General features: G+C 41.8%; 1 protein-coding gene across 2 annotated transcripts in view; it reads left to right on the plus strand.

Moving 5' to 3' along the window:
* LOC138038734 (cilia- and flagella-associated protein 221-like) overlaps positions 1-18126 on the plus strand; it is a 32462-nt gene extending 14336 nt beyond the window's left edge. For both annotated transcript variants that reach the window (XM_068884777.1, XM_068884782.1), the window contains 11 exons: positions 2184-2277; positions 4638-4768; positions 5870-5950; positions 8408-8515; positions 8807-9058; positions 10308-10448; positions 11031-11131; positions 11522-11614; positions 15931-16059; positions 16682-16762; positions 17648-18126. In XM_068884777.1, the coding sequence (XP_068740878.1) occupies positions 2184-2277; positions 4638-4768; positions 5870-5950; positions 8408-8515; positions 8807-9058; positions 10308-10448; positions 11031-11131; positions 11522-11614; positions 15931-16059; positions 16682-16762; positions 17648-17774 (1338 nt within the window). In that variant the 3' untranslated portion in view covers positions 17775-18126. The remainder of the gene's footprint in view (positions 1-2183; positions 2278-4637; positions 4769-5869; positions 5951-8407; positions 8516-8806; positions 9059-10307; positions 10449-11030; positions 11132-11521; positions 11615-15930; positions 16060-16681; positions 16763-17647) is intronic.
* Positions 18127-18335: the final 209 nt, after the last annotated feature.

An 18335-nucleotide genomic window follows, 5' to 3' on the forward strand; every position in this document is an offset into this window, starting at 1 on the left:
TGCGACTATTCCAACTAACTCAGCTTGTTAATTGTGGCTGAAAAATTGATAGCACTAGCTTTAAAACATGAATCAGAAAGTCAACTCTGTAGCAAAGAAATTTACAAGAAAGCACGCAGTGCGACTGTTAGACATCTGTTGTTTTTTTGGCGACGTTGTTGTCGGCGCCGACCTTTGAAAAAAAGGAGGGCGACGGCTGGGTAACCTGATTCGATAACTTCCACCGAAACCTCTCGCGACATTTCATAGGGTTTTACACAATGCGCATTCCCAATCCTTATGAGGACTGAGTACACGAAGGGAAAATTCTGGGTATCAGACACAGAACTGAGACGATAGACTAGTGGGTAAAAAAGTAACGATGCAATAGATCCCGGCGTATTCAGGTGTAACAACGATTTCAAACGGTCAGCCTTTCCTCCGTTAAATTACCATTAAAATTTTGGACATTTTCGGTTTTCCAACGAATGTCGGCGTTAGAATAAGCCAAAAAAGTACTTACTGGTTTGAGTGATGAGTTTGAGTCTTTCTTTCTGTCTCTCTTATGAATGTATTCTTTGTATTCCTCTTTAAACGCATTTCTCATGAAGTTAGTTTTAATGTGAATTTACCGCAAGTAACGGTGGTTTCGGTGTATGTTATGGAATGTTATCCAGACGTGTTATGTCACGAAACAAGAATTATTGGTTAAAAGAGGACGCATTTTAGTACATACCTCTCACTAACCTCGTTTTCTCGGTCCTAACTGTAAAGTTACGGACGCGCTTGGGCCAAAAATTAACGGCAAAAAAAACAACAACATGGTTGTCAGCGCGATAAAGACCACTTTCATATATGGCGACCAACGTAAGCATTCTATTATATTTATGTTAATTAGACCTACTGGCCTCATTTTGAAACAAGGATTCTTTTGAAACGTTGTAGCGTGGCTAGAAAGGCTGATTAGCATTAAAACAAAAGAGGTCTATTGAAACTCTAGAACCTCCTCACGCAACTCCTGCGCCAGTCACTTGGCGACGACGATTTCTATCCAGTTATTGAAGTCCCCCGTTGATGCAGGGAAAGGAAAGGAACGGAACTTTTTATTTAAGTGTCTTATCTTCTAGCGCTGGAGCACTAATTGGGGACACTGTAAATTGAAATTAACAAATCAACGCAAATCAAGTCAAATTTTGGTTTTTGAGTAGAGGTGAAAACCCCGGGAAGAACCGAAGAAAATCTCTCGGTGCAGAGAAGAGAACCAACAAACTGGGCCCACATATGACGCCCAGTCTGGGAATCGAAGCCGGGAGGCGATTGCTCTCACCACTGAGCCATCCCTGCACTCTGGTAGATAGGGAGGAAAAGGAAGGGTAGGGAGGGAAAGAAATTGCGCGCGCAATAGAAATAGTCAACCATTATGGCGTCATGTTTTAGCATGCGGAGTTGAAGAGAAAGAAAGTCGAAGAGCAGTTTTTAGGCCTGAAATTAACCTCTTTACTAAGGGCGCTTTCCTTTTGTCAGAAATGCCGGCCAGACCCGTCAGTTTGGAAAGAAAATGCAACAATTTGAAGGAACGCTAGCATGATAATCCCTCGCATTCTTCCGGAGGAGTCTATATCATCCTCAAAGAGTGTTTATTTACCGAGGGCGTTGCATACTTAGTTCTTCCAAATGCCTGGTGTGGCCGGTCAGTTCTGTCAAATGGAAAGCGCCGTAAGTCGCTATGTCACAGGGTTTTGCGAGTGCCAATGAAGAACTATAACGGATTCAATTGGCAGTTAGTCATTGGTTGGAGTCATTGCAGCCCAGTGGATAGGGCGCTTGCCTTGAGATGCGGAGATCCCGGGTTCAAGACACGTTCTGACCACTCATTGAATTTGTTCCAGATAGTTCCTGGTTCAATTTCCTGGATGCACTTGCAAATAGCCAACTGGATTGCCTCCGGCCAATTGGGATTCTGAAAGTTGTTCTGTTCAATGCTCGGAGATATTAACTACTAGCTATTCTAAAAATCTGAGGGTGAATAATGATACTTACTTTACTTACGTTACTCGTAGCTGCGCGAGTCGTTGAAACTCAAATGGCACGCAGCAAAATTCCTACAAATGATTCCGTGTGTTTTGTTAATTATGTATTAATACTTAAATTTTCCAAATACTGTGGCCCAGCCCATCTTTCTTTTAATTTTTGTTTTGTTCCAGATTATTGTTCGGCTACGGGCCAATAAACACTTGAGTTTTTTGGGAGAGTTTGTTACAGACTGGAGGAAAGGAAAATTCACGCGAGAACACACCAGTAAGATTTTACTTTTTCTTTCAATGCAGTCAGTTAAAATTACTTTTATCACTTACTTAGCGTTGGGGAGCAGAGTTGTTCTGGTTGTGAGTGCTTTTGTTTTCCATTCATGAATCCCGGGTTTGATAGAGTTGGCTGTAAACTTATAGGTTCTCTGCTCCGAGTGGTTGCTTAGCAACAGGAGAATGGACAACTGAAAAATCAAGAGACGTAATGCGTTTTCCCTTTGTCAGAAATGGCCGGCCAGACTCGTCAGTTTGCAAAAAAAAAAAAAATGCAACAATTTAAAGGAACGTTTGCATGATAATCCTTTGCATTCTTTTGGAGTATGGAGGTATATCTGTGACAAAATTCAATAATCAGTATTTGAAATAAAATCGTCTAAATCATGAATGCATCAATGCCAAGCTGAATGGCAACAAGCCGATTCTGCAAATGGCCACCACGGAAAGAGGCATAACGCACAGAGGCATAACGCAGAGAGGCATAACGCAAATAGCCATAACGCAAAAAGGCACAATGCAAAGAGGCATGACGCAAATACCCATAACGTACAAAGGAATAACGCAAAGAGGCATATCGAAAAAAGGCATAATGCAGAAGAGCATAACGCAAAATAGGCGACGACGCAAAGGCCATTGGAAGAATGGAGACCAGCTGTGTACTTCGTAAATAACTTCAGCTCTTAAAAAAACGTCAGGAGATTGCTCAAGGGAAAGGACATAATCGATATCGAACTTTTTCTTCCTGTTTAAGTTATGCCTCTGCGTATGGCTCTGCATTATGCCTCATTGCGTTATGCTTCATTGCGTTATCCTTTTTGCGCTATGGCCATTTGCGTTATTCGTCTTTGCGTGATGCTTATTTGCGTTATGCCTATTCGCGTTATGGATATCTACGTTATGGCTGTTTGCGTTATGACTTTTTGCGTTATGCCTCTTTCCGTGATGGCCATTTGCAGAATCGGCTTGTTGCCATTCAGCTTTGGATTGATGCATTCATGATTTGGTCGATTTTATTTCAAATACTGAACATCGAATTTGTCATACATACAACTCCATACTGGAGGAGTGCACATCATCTTCGAAGTGTGTTAATTTGAAGGCGTTGTTGTACTTTGTCCTTCCAAACGCCCGGTTTGACCGGTCAGTTCTGTCAAATTGGAAGCGTCCTTAGGCTCCTTGCAAACATTATTGGGAGTTGTTGGTTCAGCAAATGTTGGATGGTGTTGGCAGTGGTGTACAATGCAACTCCCAACCACGTATTAAAGGACGTGCAGTGTATTATGGGAAGGATACGACCCAGAAGACTTTGTAAACTTAGAAACTCTGCTGTGGAGACTATATGTAATGCGCGTGCGTGGCTCCAACAGTGTTGGAAGAGCTGTGCAAACGGACCCAACATTGTTGCGCTACGCTTTGGCAATCACGGAACAAAAGAAAGTTTTGGAGTAATGTTGTTGGCTCAAACGTTTGACCAGTTTCAAACTTCGCGCAACGACTCCCAACGACATGCAACAGGTGTGCAAACTGATGCAGTATGTAACACCACACAAAGTTGTTGGCCAACCTTTGTCGCATGCGTTTGCTCGGAGTCTCCTGCAGGATTTGAACCTACGACCTCCGTAACACCGATCAGATGCTCTAACCATGAGCTACTACTAGAACTCCTGGGAAGCTACATAATTCTTCATGGACTGTGTGTCCCGCTGGTCTGTGGGCTCTGCAAAGTCACACGCCTCAGATTGCAACTGCAAGGATAGATGTTTGGGTGCAGGGATGGCACAGTGGCGTCAGAGCTCTCGCCTCTCACCATTCTGGCCCGGGTTCGATTCCCAGACTTGGCGTCATATGTGGGTTGAGTTTGTAGGTTCTTTACTCTGCACCGAGAGGTTTTTCTCCGGGTACTCTGGTTTTCCCCTCTCCTTAAAAACCATCATTTTGATTTGCGTTGATTTGTTAATTTCAATTTACAGTGTCCCCAATTAGTGCTCCAGCGCTGGAAGATTAAACACTTGATTTGTTAATTTCAAAGTTCCTTTCTTTTTTTTCCTTTTCAGTTGCTTGGCAACTTGCCGTTTCACCCGTTGTCAAGCAGCTAGTTTAATTATCATCCTTTCCACGGGCGCGTCACAGCTTCAAACATCCATACTTGCAGTTGAAAACAACATCTGTTGAACTAAGATCTGCTTATTCTATAAAACTTTTTTACAGTCATTTTTAAGTTCTAATTTGTTGAAAGGCCTGCCTCTCAAGGCACAACGGAAATTATAGCATCCAAAACACGCCCGACAAGTTTCAAGGCTTCGTTAAACAGGCGCTTGAAGTATTTAATTCGTCTGTTATCTTCGTTGCATTTAGGAAGTCAACTGGCTGAGGGTGAGGCTGAGAAACTTTTCGATCAAGTTGGAGTTCCTTTGGAAATCACACCTGAATCCATATTTCCATTTTCTTTCCCCTCTTACAAGTCTCCGGATACCAAAGACGATATGGTATGATTCAACCTTTTATTACAATCATTCTGTAAACGAAAACAGTAGTGAAACGTTATTGTTTATTGTTGTTGTTGTTGTTTGTTCTTGTTGTTGTGAAATAAAGGTTTTTTTTTTCAGTGCGTGAGCGGGCGGAATTTTCTCATCCGACCCGCGCACGGCGCCTTGCCTTGGTTGCGTGAGCTTGTGTGATGATGACCTTAAATTTCCTTTTTTTTGGACACCGAATCCGTTTACATACAGAAGTTACTTTTTATTAGACAAGAGGTTTGGAAATAGAATTCAATATTTTTCTTTGAAACGTTCAGTTTGTAAGTCGCTTTAATACTGCATTCGCTATCAAGCGCGGTGCGAGTCAACAATTAAAAAAGTTATTTCAGAGAGGAAGGGCAGCATTTTCAAGACGCCAGGCACAGTTTTCCGCTTTACGGACCTTCCAGCTGGCAAATAACATATATATATATTTGACGTGCGGTATATAGTTCAAACAGAGAAGTGATCCTCACAGTTATTTGGACAATTTAAGCACTTCTCTCTTATAGACACCTGAAAAATGCAGGTCATTACTTTCTCGGGAAGATATGAGCCCAACGAATTGTTTCTTTCGCAACAGCTAACTAAATTTTACCCTGTAAGTAGCGAGGCCCATAGGCTGCCAATTCCGATATTAAGGCCCGGGCATTGAAAGGGCTTCAACATTCGTTTCAACATCCGTTCCATTTTGTTGAACAGCGATGCTGAAAGCGTTTGCTCCGCCCTTTTGAGGCGATGTTGAGTGAATTTAAAAGCCTTTAAAACTTTGCTTCCACAACCATTCAACATTTCTTTTGTTTCGCGAATGATGAAACCGTTTGCAACCCCCCCCCCCCCGCGTCTTTCAACATTGGTTGGTATGCGCATGCGCACTAATTGGTCTCTCAATGGCGTATCTGTGTGCGTATCCATAGTAACAACTCCTTATCCGTTGTAACAACCGCGACTGAAGCCTGAGACTGAATACCAGTCCTCTTGTGAAGCTTTGTTGAATCAAATGTTGATGATGTGTTAACCCACCTCAGAATTTTGCTGTAGTGTTTTGAAACCTCTTCTGTCATTTCACAGGATGTCGACGCACTTGGTACCCTGTCTGTTCAACCCACTGCTGTTAAAGTGAAAACGCACGTCCCCTATTACAACTTAAAGGTAGCTTATTGAGTTCATTGAGCACCACAACTGAACTCCATGCCGTATATTTTACGAATAGTGTATGGATTGTTTAATTTCCTACAAATTTAATCAGCTACAGGAGACCATAAGTAGGAGCTTCCCTATGCACTATATCGTTGTGTCTACCTTTTCGTGTTTCTTTCTAATTTTAGAACCAATCCTTCAGCGGGAGACTCGCATTCACATCAATAGGCCATTTCCAAGTTCACGTCTGCCTCCTTTTCAAAGCGAGTCTAAGAGCGAAGTTTTTCTTCTGAAAATTAGTTTCACTGATATGTAATTTAGAACTAATTACCATAAAAAAATCTTCGCACTAGGGGACGTAGTCCCCGGTGTTGTGGTCTGACCTTATCTGGACGGGGGCATCTTTCACTTCCTAAAATTAATTGTAAACTGCGTATTAAGCAGTCTGGCTTAAGTCCCCCATACAGTATTCGTAAATTAGTCCTGAAAAGCCCCGAGGGGAGAGACTAATAGTACTTCATTGTAACTTCATTGCACTTAGACTCGCTTTGAAGAGGAGTCGGGCATGAACTCGGAAATGGCCTATTCACAACAATAATTTGAATGCATTTTATGTGCTCTTTTTGTCTTCGTTAGACGATACCGTTATTCTGATTGGCCATTCTAAACAGTGCGTGCAGAGCCGAAGAACTCGTCGCATTTCTAAGAATAGAAAGATTCGCGCAAGGGTTGACTCATCACTGAACCCATTCTCTTCCTTGAATTGACGATTATCGAAAATTCTTAATTTGCTCTGAATTTACTATTATCGTTAATTTAGGAGACTGAAAGCTTGATATGGATTATGGGAAATGGTCATATATTTTTTAAAAGACAACCCAAGTGTAAGGAAGTAGGACTCGAACCTGGGAATGTTCATTATTAACCTGTCACCTAACTACTTGACCACCGCACTGCTAGCTGCTCAGGAACAATATTTTAAACACTATTTGATAATGCTGTGTTATCAAACGACAACAAACAATATTACACTATGCAAAGGTCGCTTTCCAAACTTCACGACAAAGCTAAACATTTTAAATCCAAGCTTAGGCTTAAATTATTAACCTAGCCTAGGCCTAAAATTTTTTTCAGCAGCGATATTCTATGGCAGACTTTAAAAAATGTTTTTTTGAAAACGCGTTGTATTGATCTTCAGTGGTGAAGCGGAAAGAAGCGGTTCCTATGGAGCAGAAGCTCCAGGTTCGAATCCTATCCACAGATATGATTTTTTTTTTAATTTCCTTATTTTCTCTGCTACAACAAGTCCTGGGACACAGTGTCCTAAATTAACGATAATAGTAAATTGAAAGCAAATTAAGAATTAACGATAATCGTTAATTTAGAGAAGACATCATGCTGGACTCATTGGGCTTATATGGAAGAGGCAAGCTCCTATTCGTAGGCTCCTGTCAGCAAGGGTTATGAGGTGGGTCGACAGATTGAGTTACAAAGACAACTCTTTGGTTCAGTGGATTCGGCCGGCAACCTCCATCACGGTGGTTTGATGCCAAATGGTCGGAGGTTAAGCTATATCGGTAGAATTTGCTCCTTTTAACCCGGTTTATTTAGTGCAGCAGGGGGAAGAGCTTTGCGTTACTTTGCCATAGATTCCAATGGAATTTTAAGCGACGCCAGATGCTGTACGGTCTCTCAGTCACAGCTTTAAGTGAGCGTGTTATTTACTTTAAGGAGTGTATACTTCGGCAGATTTTAGCAAATGTTTTGACTCAGTCAGTCAGTCATGTCAGAACTCGATGAAATATGATCGTCCGTGTGAGAGTAGCCAAGCTGAGATGGGCCTGCTGTTGGTAGCATTATTGTCTGACGTTTTGACAACCAGAGTCGCTTGACTCTGAGGATCCAGTAAGTCCACCCACATCCAGGCCGCAGAGATATATCCTTATCTTTCTAACACCAGGGACTACCTGTCTCTGTCTACCTTGATGGAATTTGATTTTTCTGGTAATTATAGCAAAGGACTGTTTTTGAGTCAAGACTTTCAAGTCTGACTCAATTGACAATGACTACATCATAGGCTGTCGAAACGTCAGGCAGAAACTAGCCTGCTTAGCCGACGGGATTTTTGGCCTTCTCACAACTGTGAACTTACCCGGTGTATCAAATTCCACCAAGCGATGTTATCCCTGGGCTCTAACTATTATTTAATTTTGAGTGCACTTGTCTCAGTGCGTTTACTTGTAATTGCAGGATCATATTCTGTTTCTTATCTAACCAGGCCTAAAAAAAAGACTTCGCAGGTTTAACTCATTGCAATATTCTCCCCTTAGGGAAAGGTGCTGAAATCATTATTATCCTCAGTGTTGTCTCACTACTTCTCACAGCGCGGTTCGCGAATCTTACGCGTAACTTAGTTTCCTGTTGTGGTAACAGTAAGGATACCATGCTAAAATTTTAACTTTTCTCTAGGTCCCTAAGCAGTATGATCTCCTCGGATACAATCCTCATTCAGTGGCTGACGCGTCCTCGGGTTATGTCCCGCCAAAGCTGGTTCGTCCCTTAAGAGTCGGCGCAGAGGTATCGTATCCCGCAATTGAAATAGTCTTATTTTCGGCACTCTTGGAGCGCTTTTATCTATCTTTTTTGTCTTTATTGTTAGCTATTCAAAGACGTCTTGCATAATTGCGGCTTGTGGGTAGTTTTTGCCGGTTCCTCGGCAATCGTTGTGGATTAAAATCAGGGCAGGAAAAATCGCTTTGTAATCCTAAGTTGAATAATGCATTTCGAACTTTAGATTTTAAAGACATGCTAAAGTTTACAAATAATTTTGAATTACATTGTCCGCTTACCGAAGTATGTTCTTTCTAGGATGAGATAATCAACTTGGTCAGCAGTCTTCCTCTGACCTCTGTGCGTAGTCCCAGTCCTGTCGCAACTACTGATGGTGGTGAGGAGACTAAGGAAGACATTGATGGAGATAGAGCGGAGAGTCCTCAATTGAGAACCCCTGTAATATCTACCCCTCAAGAGGGCCTCGCTGCCCAGGAACCCGAGGCGGTGCCTCTTGTGGTCCCAGCCGCGCTGTTCAGGCCCACTTCGTATCACCCTATGCATATATTTGTGAGTAATGTCATCACCGTAAAACGGAATCTAATGATTATTTTTGTGTGCATGAAAACTATATCTTAGCACAAGAATGTTCTGGTAAGATGGCATACCTTGAATGTCCTTCTGCCATCGCCGGCAAAATTTCTTGAAGTGTAGGTCAGCGTGTTAGGTGACTTCGTTCAAGCTGCATACACAAGGACTATTGTCTTTGGCTTTTACGTCACTACTATATATATATTTCCTGTGGGTATGAGGTAATCGATGAGAGTACTTGCTATAATGAGGTGCATGCTTGTAGCCAATCATAGATGAGGTCGTGACACAAGTTTATAATTCACAATTACTCCACGAGTGTGCGTTGCATATGGGCTGGAGCGCATGACTTGGAGAGTACAACTTTATCGTATCTTTACAGACCGAGTTATTCTTAGATTGGTTTTCCCGCGAAACCAGACCTTCACAGCTGATCACAAGTCTTGCAAGAGAAATTATTACCCTTGGGATTGAGAATGGTCAGTCGTGCAAGCCGTTTCATAAACCTAGTATCTCCTGGTTATGGTTTCCTGATACGAGATCATATTCAACGACAGAAAATCTCACATCCAACAAGCGCGTGTAAGATAGTTATGTTATTAAATTTTAGTAAATTTTGAACGTTTTCATACTCGATTTCGCAAACCGCAAGAGTATTTTCACGTGACGTCACGGCGGCCATGTTGATGTTTCTGAAGCAATGGAACGGCGGCAATGTTGGTGTACCAAACTTATCCTCCGGGAATAGGCCTTTTGCAACAAACGATCACATGGTACAAGATCCGCCATGCTGGAGGGCAAGCTCATTATTATTTCCCCCCTGGGACATTAAACCAAAGAGACCTGAACCAGTCAAGCTTGACTTGCCTTTGTTTTAATGTCCCAGTGGAGGAATAATAATGAGCTTGCCTTCCAGCATGGCGGATTTTGTACCATGTGATCGTTAGTTGCAAAAGGCCTATTCAGCTCTATTATCATACAAACGTTTTGTTTTGTTTTGGTGGAAAAACAAGGTTATTGATCGCGTGAGTGAAAATACTCTAAGAGTTTCTCTTCTTGGCAAGACGTGGCGTTATCCTATGGTGTCTAAGTTGATAACCGAGGTTTAATTAGCCAATCAGAACGCTAAAACGCACTATCTTATGTCGAAAATATAATGATATTTTTTGGCAGTAATTAGGTGCTCAAGTTTTTTACGCAGTGTGATCATCTGTTGTTGATTTTCTAGAACCCCGCTCCTGGCCTACAGGTGTTCAAACCACCGCTGCCATACGCAGAGGTCGATGAAGATTATCATCTGTGTCCTCTGACGCGACACAGGACGGCTGGCACGTCGGCTCAACACGGCAGGAAATACCTGGAAAGACAGGCTAGTGAAAAAAAAACCCTTTAACTTTCTTTTCTCTTGAATATTTTAGTCAGTGCTAAAATCCTCAATGAAACGTCAAACCAATACAAAATCCATTTATACACCAAAATTAATAATGTCGTATTTATATGAGTTGCTTCCTTATAAGAGTCATTTAAATTTGTGCAAAAGTTTTTGATTCCCAAACTATTTAACAAAGAGAATAACACGAATAAAAACTTACATAATATGGACTTCTTTAATAATATTTATGTCACAAAAAAGCAGATATTAATTTCGTAGACAGAAGTGAGCTATAAAACGCACGTGCCGGGCTTGCAGAGCCAGTTCATGGCGTTCGTAGAGTCATCCTTGCTTTATAGATAGCTCCTTGATATCCCCATTTACTTGGCGTAAAATATGTAAGATTTCGCCGGTAGACTTCACCTCAAATTAGCCTTACTCCGGTAACATTGTAAATTCTACCACTACAAAGTGTTGCTCAGTCCGAAGATAAACCTCTTTGCTAACAAATATTAGGACGCGTATATTGGTCTACTTATGACATGCCTTCCCAACTGTGCATCTCTTTTTCTTTGTCAGGATGTCATTCCTGGTGTCATGACGTGGAAACGGTTTCCATGCCAACCTCTTGTATCCATGGCTGCAAATCCTACACTATCAACTATTTGGATTCCACGATGGTAAGATTTTAAGCTTGCGTTACGGAGGGGGGAGGGGGCGCTCATCTTTCCTTTGCACCTTTATGTCACTCGCTTGTGCGCCCAATCCCATCTGCTGTTGCCCCCATCCCCACGCGCGCGCGAAAGCGGTATTTCATTTCTTTAATTTACTCTTTTTCTTGACGCTTCTTTCATTCAACCCATGTCTTGCCCTTTCGTCAACCTTTTTCAAAGTTATCTCATTTCTGTCTTCCCGTGTTGATGTTTGTACTCTTTCTTCCATGTCCCCTATCCTCAAGAGATTCTTGCAAAAGCAACTGACAATACTGCTATTTTTTTAATTCATACGATACGAATAGCAGAGTATTGAAATTTCCTCTGGGTGTTTTTCTTTCTTTTTCTTTTAAACAGGACGGACCCATTCAGTGAGGAGCTCCTTCCAACAGAAGTCCCCACTTTGTTGACCGGCCTACCGGACGAAGATGTCATGAGTGACGAGGAAATGTAAGCCACAACATCACTTTTAAAGGCTACTTTACATCCCCTGCTTTGCTTAAATTTATTGCCCCCGCAGGGATTTTGCCTCTCTTAGAGGCAAAATCCCGAGGAGGCGTCATTGTAGCTTGCGCGTATGTAGAATTACATCGATGTAGTATTACATATGTAGTGTGTGTTACCAGGAAAAATCTCGACTTGAAAGCTGGAAGCGCGAACGAAATAATCGGGAAATGATAACGTTTTGATACTAAATGCCTGCAAGTAAGTCTTGCGTAATGATGACGTAGAAGAGAATGACCGACATACAATAGATCACGTAAACATAATTGTGGCAAAATATTTCCCATTTGTTATGGTGCGTCGTACGTTTATACACGCGGTAGTAGGGAGCATTGCGCGAAGTAACAATTACGGTGTCGGTGTAGTGCTTCTTAAGTCGATTGAGCTTCATTTTTTGTGTGAGAGGAATCGAAGTAATCGATTATAGTTCGCCCGTATTGTTCAGCGAGAACAAGATGGAATAATTGCGAAATACTTTAATACTTATGATAGCGCTAGCACTCTCTCCATATGTCATGGTGCGCCACACATCACATGCCGTGCAATCGAGGGTTGGAGTCGTCTTTTTAAAAGAAAGTTTTTGTCCGCCTTTGTCTCAAGTCTGTTTTCTCACAAAGGAGCCGGAAAGTGACTAAATTATCTTATATCGACAAAGAAAGTCCTTTGGTTTGATTATTAGAAGAGTCGCGAACGGACCGTTTCATTTGGGTAAACAATTTGTCAATTGACGAACATCGCACAGCCACACTTGCAGTTTTTCGGGAAACGATTTGTCAGACACAAATCACTATTGAGGGATTGAAAGACTCAGTCCGTAGCCAGCAGCCGTTTCGGAAAGATTGAAGATAACCATTTGTGCTTCTGAAAATATTTACGAGGCATACGATCGGCGTGGTTCGAAAAATGAACGTAAATGTACTAAAGCTTCGCGACGCGAAATATTCTGTCCGGAAGAGTTTGTTTGAAAACGACTGTGTATTAAAAGAAAATCGTAAATTATTATATTTTTGGATTTTTGAGACTGTAAGGTTTCAGTTCGTTTAAAGTGTTTGCAAACTTTCGAATATGTACAATACAATACATACTTAATTGACCACTCCCCATAGGGGCTTTTCAGGACCAATGAAACACAATCACAACAGAACAGAACATTCAACAACAACTGTTAAGAATTCCAACTGGCCGGAGGCAAGCTAGTTGGCTATTTACAAGTGCAGCTGAGAAGTTGAACCAGAGACTACCAGGACCAAATTTAACCAGTGTCTTCAACCCGGGATCCCAGGATCTCAAGGCAAGCGTCCTAACAACTGGGCCGCACTGCCTCCTCCTCTTAGCAACATAGAAAACTAATAAATACGCAAAATCATATCATGGGTAGACTAGCTGCATTGTAAACATTGTTGGGGATTGCAAATACTCTCACCCTTCCGAATTCAAATTTGTTACCATTCCCAATCTTACGCGACATTTTTTCGTGATTTTGCTGTCCTGAGTCTTCCAGCCGTCCAGTTGCGTAAGCTCCCTATTGTTGGCGCGAGAGGCATAAACCGCGCGGAGAATGCGGAGGGGCGCTATGTCCCTCCCCATTTTCCGCGCGGATTCGCCGCTCTTTAATTTGTCTCTCGCCAGTCTCTCGCCAACAATACCGCCAGCTGCGCAGGCTAGCATTGACATAGAACCGTGCAACATCGGTGGTTATTTATTACTATTAATATTCAATACCGTGACTAACAAACTTGATCCTTTTCAGTATGTTACATTATTTTTCAAATGATGAAAAAATGAATTGCTGTAAAAATTGACTTTCGTTTTCTTTAGTTTCTGTTTCTCCATGATCAAACCTTTTACATTTCCAACGACACGCAACTATAAAAGGAAAGGAAAGGAACGTTATTTAAGTGTCAATTCGTTCTAGCGCTGGAGCACTAAATGGGGACACTGTAAACTGAAATAAACAATTAACGCCAATCAAGTCAAATGTTGGTTTTTGAGGAGAGGAGAAACCGGAGTACCAGAAGAAAACCTCTCGATGCCGAATAGAGAACCACCAAACTCAACCCGCATATGACGCCGAGTTTGGGATTCGAACCCGGGCCACATTGGTGGGAGGCGAGTGCTCTCACCACTGCGCCATCCCTGTAACACCCTTTTCAAATTCAGGGCTGCTAAAGTGATTTGTTCTCTCCCCGTGCTCTTTAAAATGAGTAACTGTTGTCGTATGCTAAGGCTGCTCCGTTTGTAAACGGCCATTCATCTGCCTGGGCCCTGGACACATTGAATTCTGCCTACAACTATACTTAAGGGGCAGCTGTATTGTCAATTTTTACCAGTACGCTAAATGAACGAGTCTGCGATAGCAATTAAGAAATTGAAGATACTCCGACTTGAGGTAAACTGATAAGGAATTAATTTCTCTGCTGTGAGTTCAGTTTCTTTATAATCTCGATTTTGTGTCTTTTTAAAAATTATTTATCAAACTACTAATGATTAACAATCATCCACGGTAGTGAAGGTAAATATTCGCCTCTTTCACCAACTCTAGAGGAAATCACTGTTTCAATATACTGTTACATACCTTTTATGTAGTAAAAAAGCCAAAACCTATTACGTGAAGCCATTTTGTTTCGCTTCGGCTGCTTAGGGTGAACCTACTTCGCTAACTACCTCCAAGTTAACCTGAAAACTAAAATCGTGTATTCCATTTTCGAATTATTTCTCTCTTCATTTATGAAGGACCCAATTTATCATGTTCAAATGAAACCATGTTGTCTCGCAGTGATGAGCGCAAATTTCTATTGCGTCGAGAAGCCTGAAAAATTTTCAGGACTTCAACGGGATTTGAACCCGCGACCTCGCGATACCGGTGCGATGCTCTAACCAACTGAGCTATGAAGCCACTGACGTTGGAAGCTGGTCACTTCTGAATTCACAACTTCCCGTGATAAGTAATTATGAGTGAAAGATATATATGAAATACATCATATATTGTACTGCGGGTATGAAATCAAATGAAACCATGTTGTCTCGCAGTGATGAGCGCAAATTTCTATTGCGTCGAGAAGCCTGAAAATTTTTCAGGACTTCAACGGGATTTGAACCCGCGACCTCGCGATACCGGTGCGATGCTCTAACCAACTGAGCTATGAAGCCACTGACGTTGGGAGCTGGTCACTTCTGAGTTCACAACTTCCCGTGATAAGTAATTATGAGTGAAAGATATATATGAAATACATCATATATTATTGCACTGCGGGTATCAAATCAAATGAAACCATGTGGCCTCGCAGTGATGAGCGCAAATTTCTATTGCGTCGAGAAGCCTGAAAAATTTCAGGACTTCAACGGGATTTGAACCCGCGACCTGGCGATACCGGTGCGATGCTCTAACCAACTGAGCTATGAAGCCACTGACGTTGGTAGCTGGACACTCCTGAGTTCAAAACTTCCCGTGATAAGTAATTATGAGTGAAAGATATATTTGAAATACATCATATATTGTACTGCGGGTATGAAATCAAATGAAACCATGTTTTCATATATATCTTTCACTCAATTTATCATTTCTTTACTTGCTTCCAAAAAGTTGTTAATTTCGTCGCTTCCTCTGACATCCGGCCGCATTCTGCCAACATCCGTCCCTGCCAAGGGACTCATCTGAGACCTTTCGCTACAGCCAACTCGTCAAACGTCGCATTTGAAGTCCCGCCAGCCTTAAAATCATGTGTTCAATCTGGCCTTATATTTTTATTCTATTTCATATCGACTCACCCTTTAATATCTACCCACTAACTTGAATCTTGTACATGGCAAACTTCGTTGAGCTTGTTTCTTAATCCTTTCATCTGATGGTGTTTATGTATATTTTGAATAAACAGTCACTGAACTAGTTTTATTGTTTCGCCGGGTGGTAGTTCCCTTAATGTCAAATTTACAGTCCAAGTAACCTTTTTTATTTTCCCGTTATGATCTATTTCCAACACTCGACGAATTAAAACTCCTCCTCCAATAAAATGTGCGAGTGGATGTCCAGATGCAAAAGTCAATGCAGCGAGTCGTATTCTGCGGTACGGCCCGCTTAGCCTCATAGTGTACTTTCCCTTACGATTTGATCACCAAAACAACAAACTGTTACTAATCTCGTTTTCGCGGGCACCAAAATGAAGTAAGTATGCCAAATTGTAAGTTACGGTTCCTTGTATTTTAGATCCTTCGATTAGTGAGAGGTATATATTCCTCTTTGTTTGTCTTTGTTTCACACACAGAGATGAGGAAGGGGTAGACCCCGGGTTCAAGGAGATCGCAGTTCCCACGCCAGAGATGGTTCGCGCCCAATTCCCCTCCTCCGAAAGTGTCCTTGGTGACCAGGATCACCAAGTGACGTCACAGTTGAGGTACGTTTTTGCGCCAGCGCAAGCCTGGTCCAGTTGTTCGAAAGGTGGATAGCGCTATCGAACGTATAAATCACTATCCATTGGATAGCACAATTGGTTTTGCTGTGACTTTCAAATGACTGTCGAAAGTAATAATTATTTACGTCATAATTATTCAAGATGGCGGCGTCCGGGAAATTTGAAAGTCAAAGCGTTTTTGAAATTCATTTTTCTCGAATATAAACGCTTTCATTTCAAAAAGTTTGAACAATTTTAATTGTAAACATTATGTTCTGTGGGTCCCTTTAATAAAAATATTCGCGTCAGGTAAACAGTATCTGTTCCAGCAAAACTAAAAATGCAATAAAAAGTAAGGGCCGGTTCCTGAAAGGTGTAATAACTCTATTCCAGGGATAAATGTACGTGCCGGAGTAATATTCCGGCATATTTACCCCTGGAATAGTTATTACACCTTTCAGGAACCGGCCCCAGATAAATAGAAAAAGAGGAGCCAAAATGGGCGGGGGGGGGGGGGTGGGGCTAACCACCCTATTCACCCTCCCCCCATGGATCTGCCACTGAGTTCGCTTCAAGAGGTGTCTTTGTGCGCCTGGGATCCATGTGATATTTTTATTGTTTGTAGTGACGCGGTGCTTCAATCGGGTGCAACAACAAAGATTCAGGCGACTTCCTCAACGACATCAGCCACATCATTTGTGCCAAGGTATCTTTAAATAAAAATTGTTGTTGCAAACTGAAAACCTCCGAGTGCTCATTTCCTCATTTCATCAACCGAGGTTATACTTGTTTTTTCCTCTCTGAAAATATAGCGAAAAACTATTTGCATATGAATGGAGTTTAAGTGATTCTCTGAGTTAGTTCGGGACACCAACATGTTTGTCGTTTGGCGTGCCTTTGCGACTGCTGTCTAAAAAAGACTGGATTGAGCAACCTATTGATTTCAACCGTGACATCCCCGGCGCCGTCTTCTTGAGACTTCGTATAGACAGTGAATTTGTGGGGAAAAACGGAACCTCCTTCGATTTTCTGAGGAAAAACTTTGGAAATGGTTTTTACAACATCTGTGACGTTGCTTTCCTCTCGCTGTGAACTCTTACCGTTATGTCGTAAGGAGGTTCCAACAAGATTATGCCCCAAGGTGGTCCTAAGATGGCCGCTGCTATTTTGTTTTGCTCAGATGCTCAATCAAGTCTTTTTTGAGATCAATGTTTGGGACAGCGGTGTGGCCGCCGTGATCTCTGGGCATGCGCACAATGCTGAGCAAAATGTAGGGTAAGGACCACTGAACACCTTTGTCTTTTTAGTTTGACTAATGTCAGATCGAAAAGGTTGTGGATAATAAAAGAAATGCAGATGATTACTAAATTCCAAAAAAGACCACCTTAAAGATCTTCTTTTGGCTTGTCACACAATCTCATGGAAGCAGATTTATTTCGTGTTTCTTTCGTAGTGCTTGTTTGTGATTGACCGAGAGTAGATTATTACGCGTAGAACGGGTTATTTCTTTTTCCCAAAACTTCCCTTTGTCACTTGGAAGTTCAACTGCATGTCATTATGTCCTTTTTTTGACAGCTTTTTTTTTTCATAGGGAGAAACGTGAAAAGGAACTTAACGAATTCCTCCTTCAGCGACAAAATAGACTTGGCATCAGAATCCAACAGCGCATACAGTCTATCAACGACGCCATGAAATCTTCCAATTTGGAGTTGAAATGACATAAAAATAGCCTTCATGGAACGCAAAGGTTTTATGAATGATTGCTTTGAGTCTGAGCAAAACACGTGGAAATGATTGAATGGGGAAGCGATTTTTCTTTGTATTGCCCAGTCTTGGTGACTGTCCTAACGTTTTTGAAATTTGAACACTGGTGGAGTCGTTAAGATATGCAAAATTATGAACCATTCATTTGTGGATAAATGTAGTTCCCTCGAACCGGTCTTTATGACCTCATCCCGATCCCCACCCGGGTGGTTTGGTGTAACTCAGATGGTCCTACGGTTACCTCGTGTTGCGTTCATACGTAAGAAGTGTCTGATAATGAAATTAAAGAAACTTTATTTATATAAATTTCGTACGTTTACTCGCGGCCTTAGTCAAGGTCTCTCTCCTGCGAGAGGCTCACCAGAACACCCTTTGCAACTCAACTATCCCATTTGGTAGATTAAACGCGGTCTTCGTCTTTTGTTGGTTATGCGGTTGCATGCTTATGCCAGGGCAGCGCTTATTGAGAACAGTGGCATTAAACCAAAACGTAACTGAGGAGGAAAAGATAGTCT

The sequence above is a fragment of the Montipora capricornis genome, chromosome 1 (assembly GCF_036669925.1).
Source record: "Montipora capricornis isolate CH-2021 chromosome 1, ASM3666992v2, whole genome shotgun sequence".
Taxonomy (NCBI): domain Eukaryota; kingdom Metazoa; phylum Cnidaria; class Anthozoa; order Scleractinia; family Acroporidae; genus Montipora; species Montipora capricornis.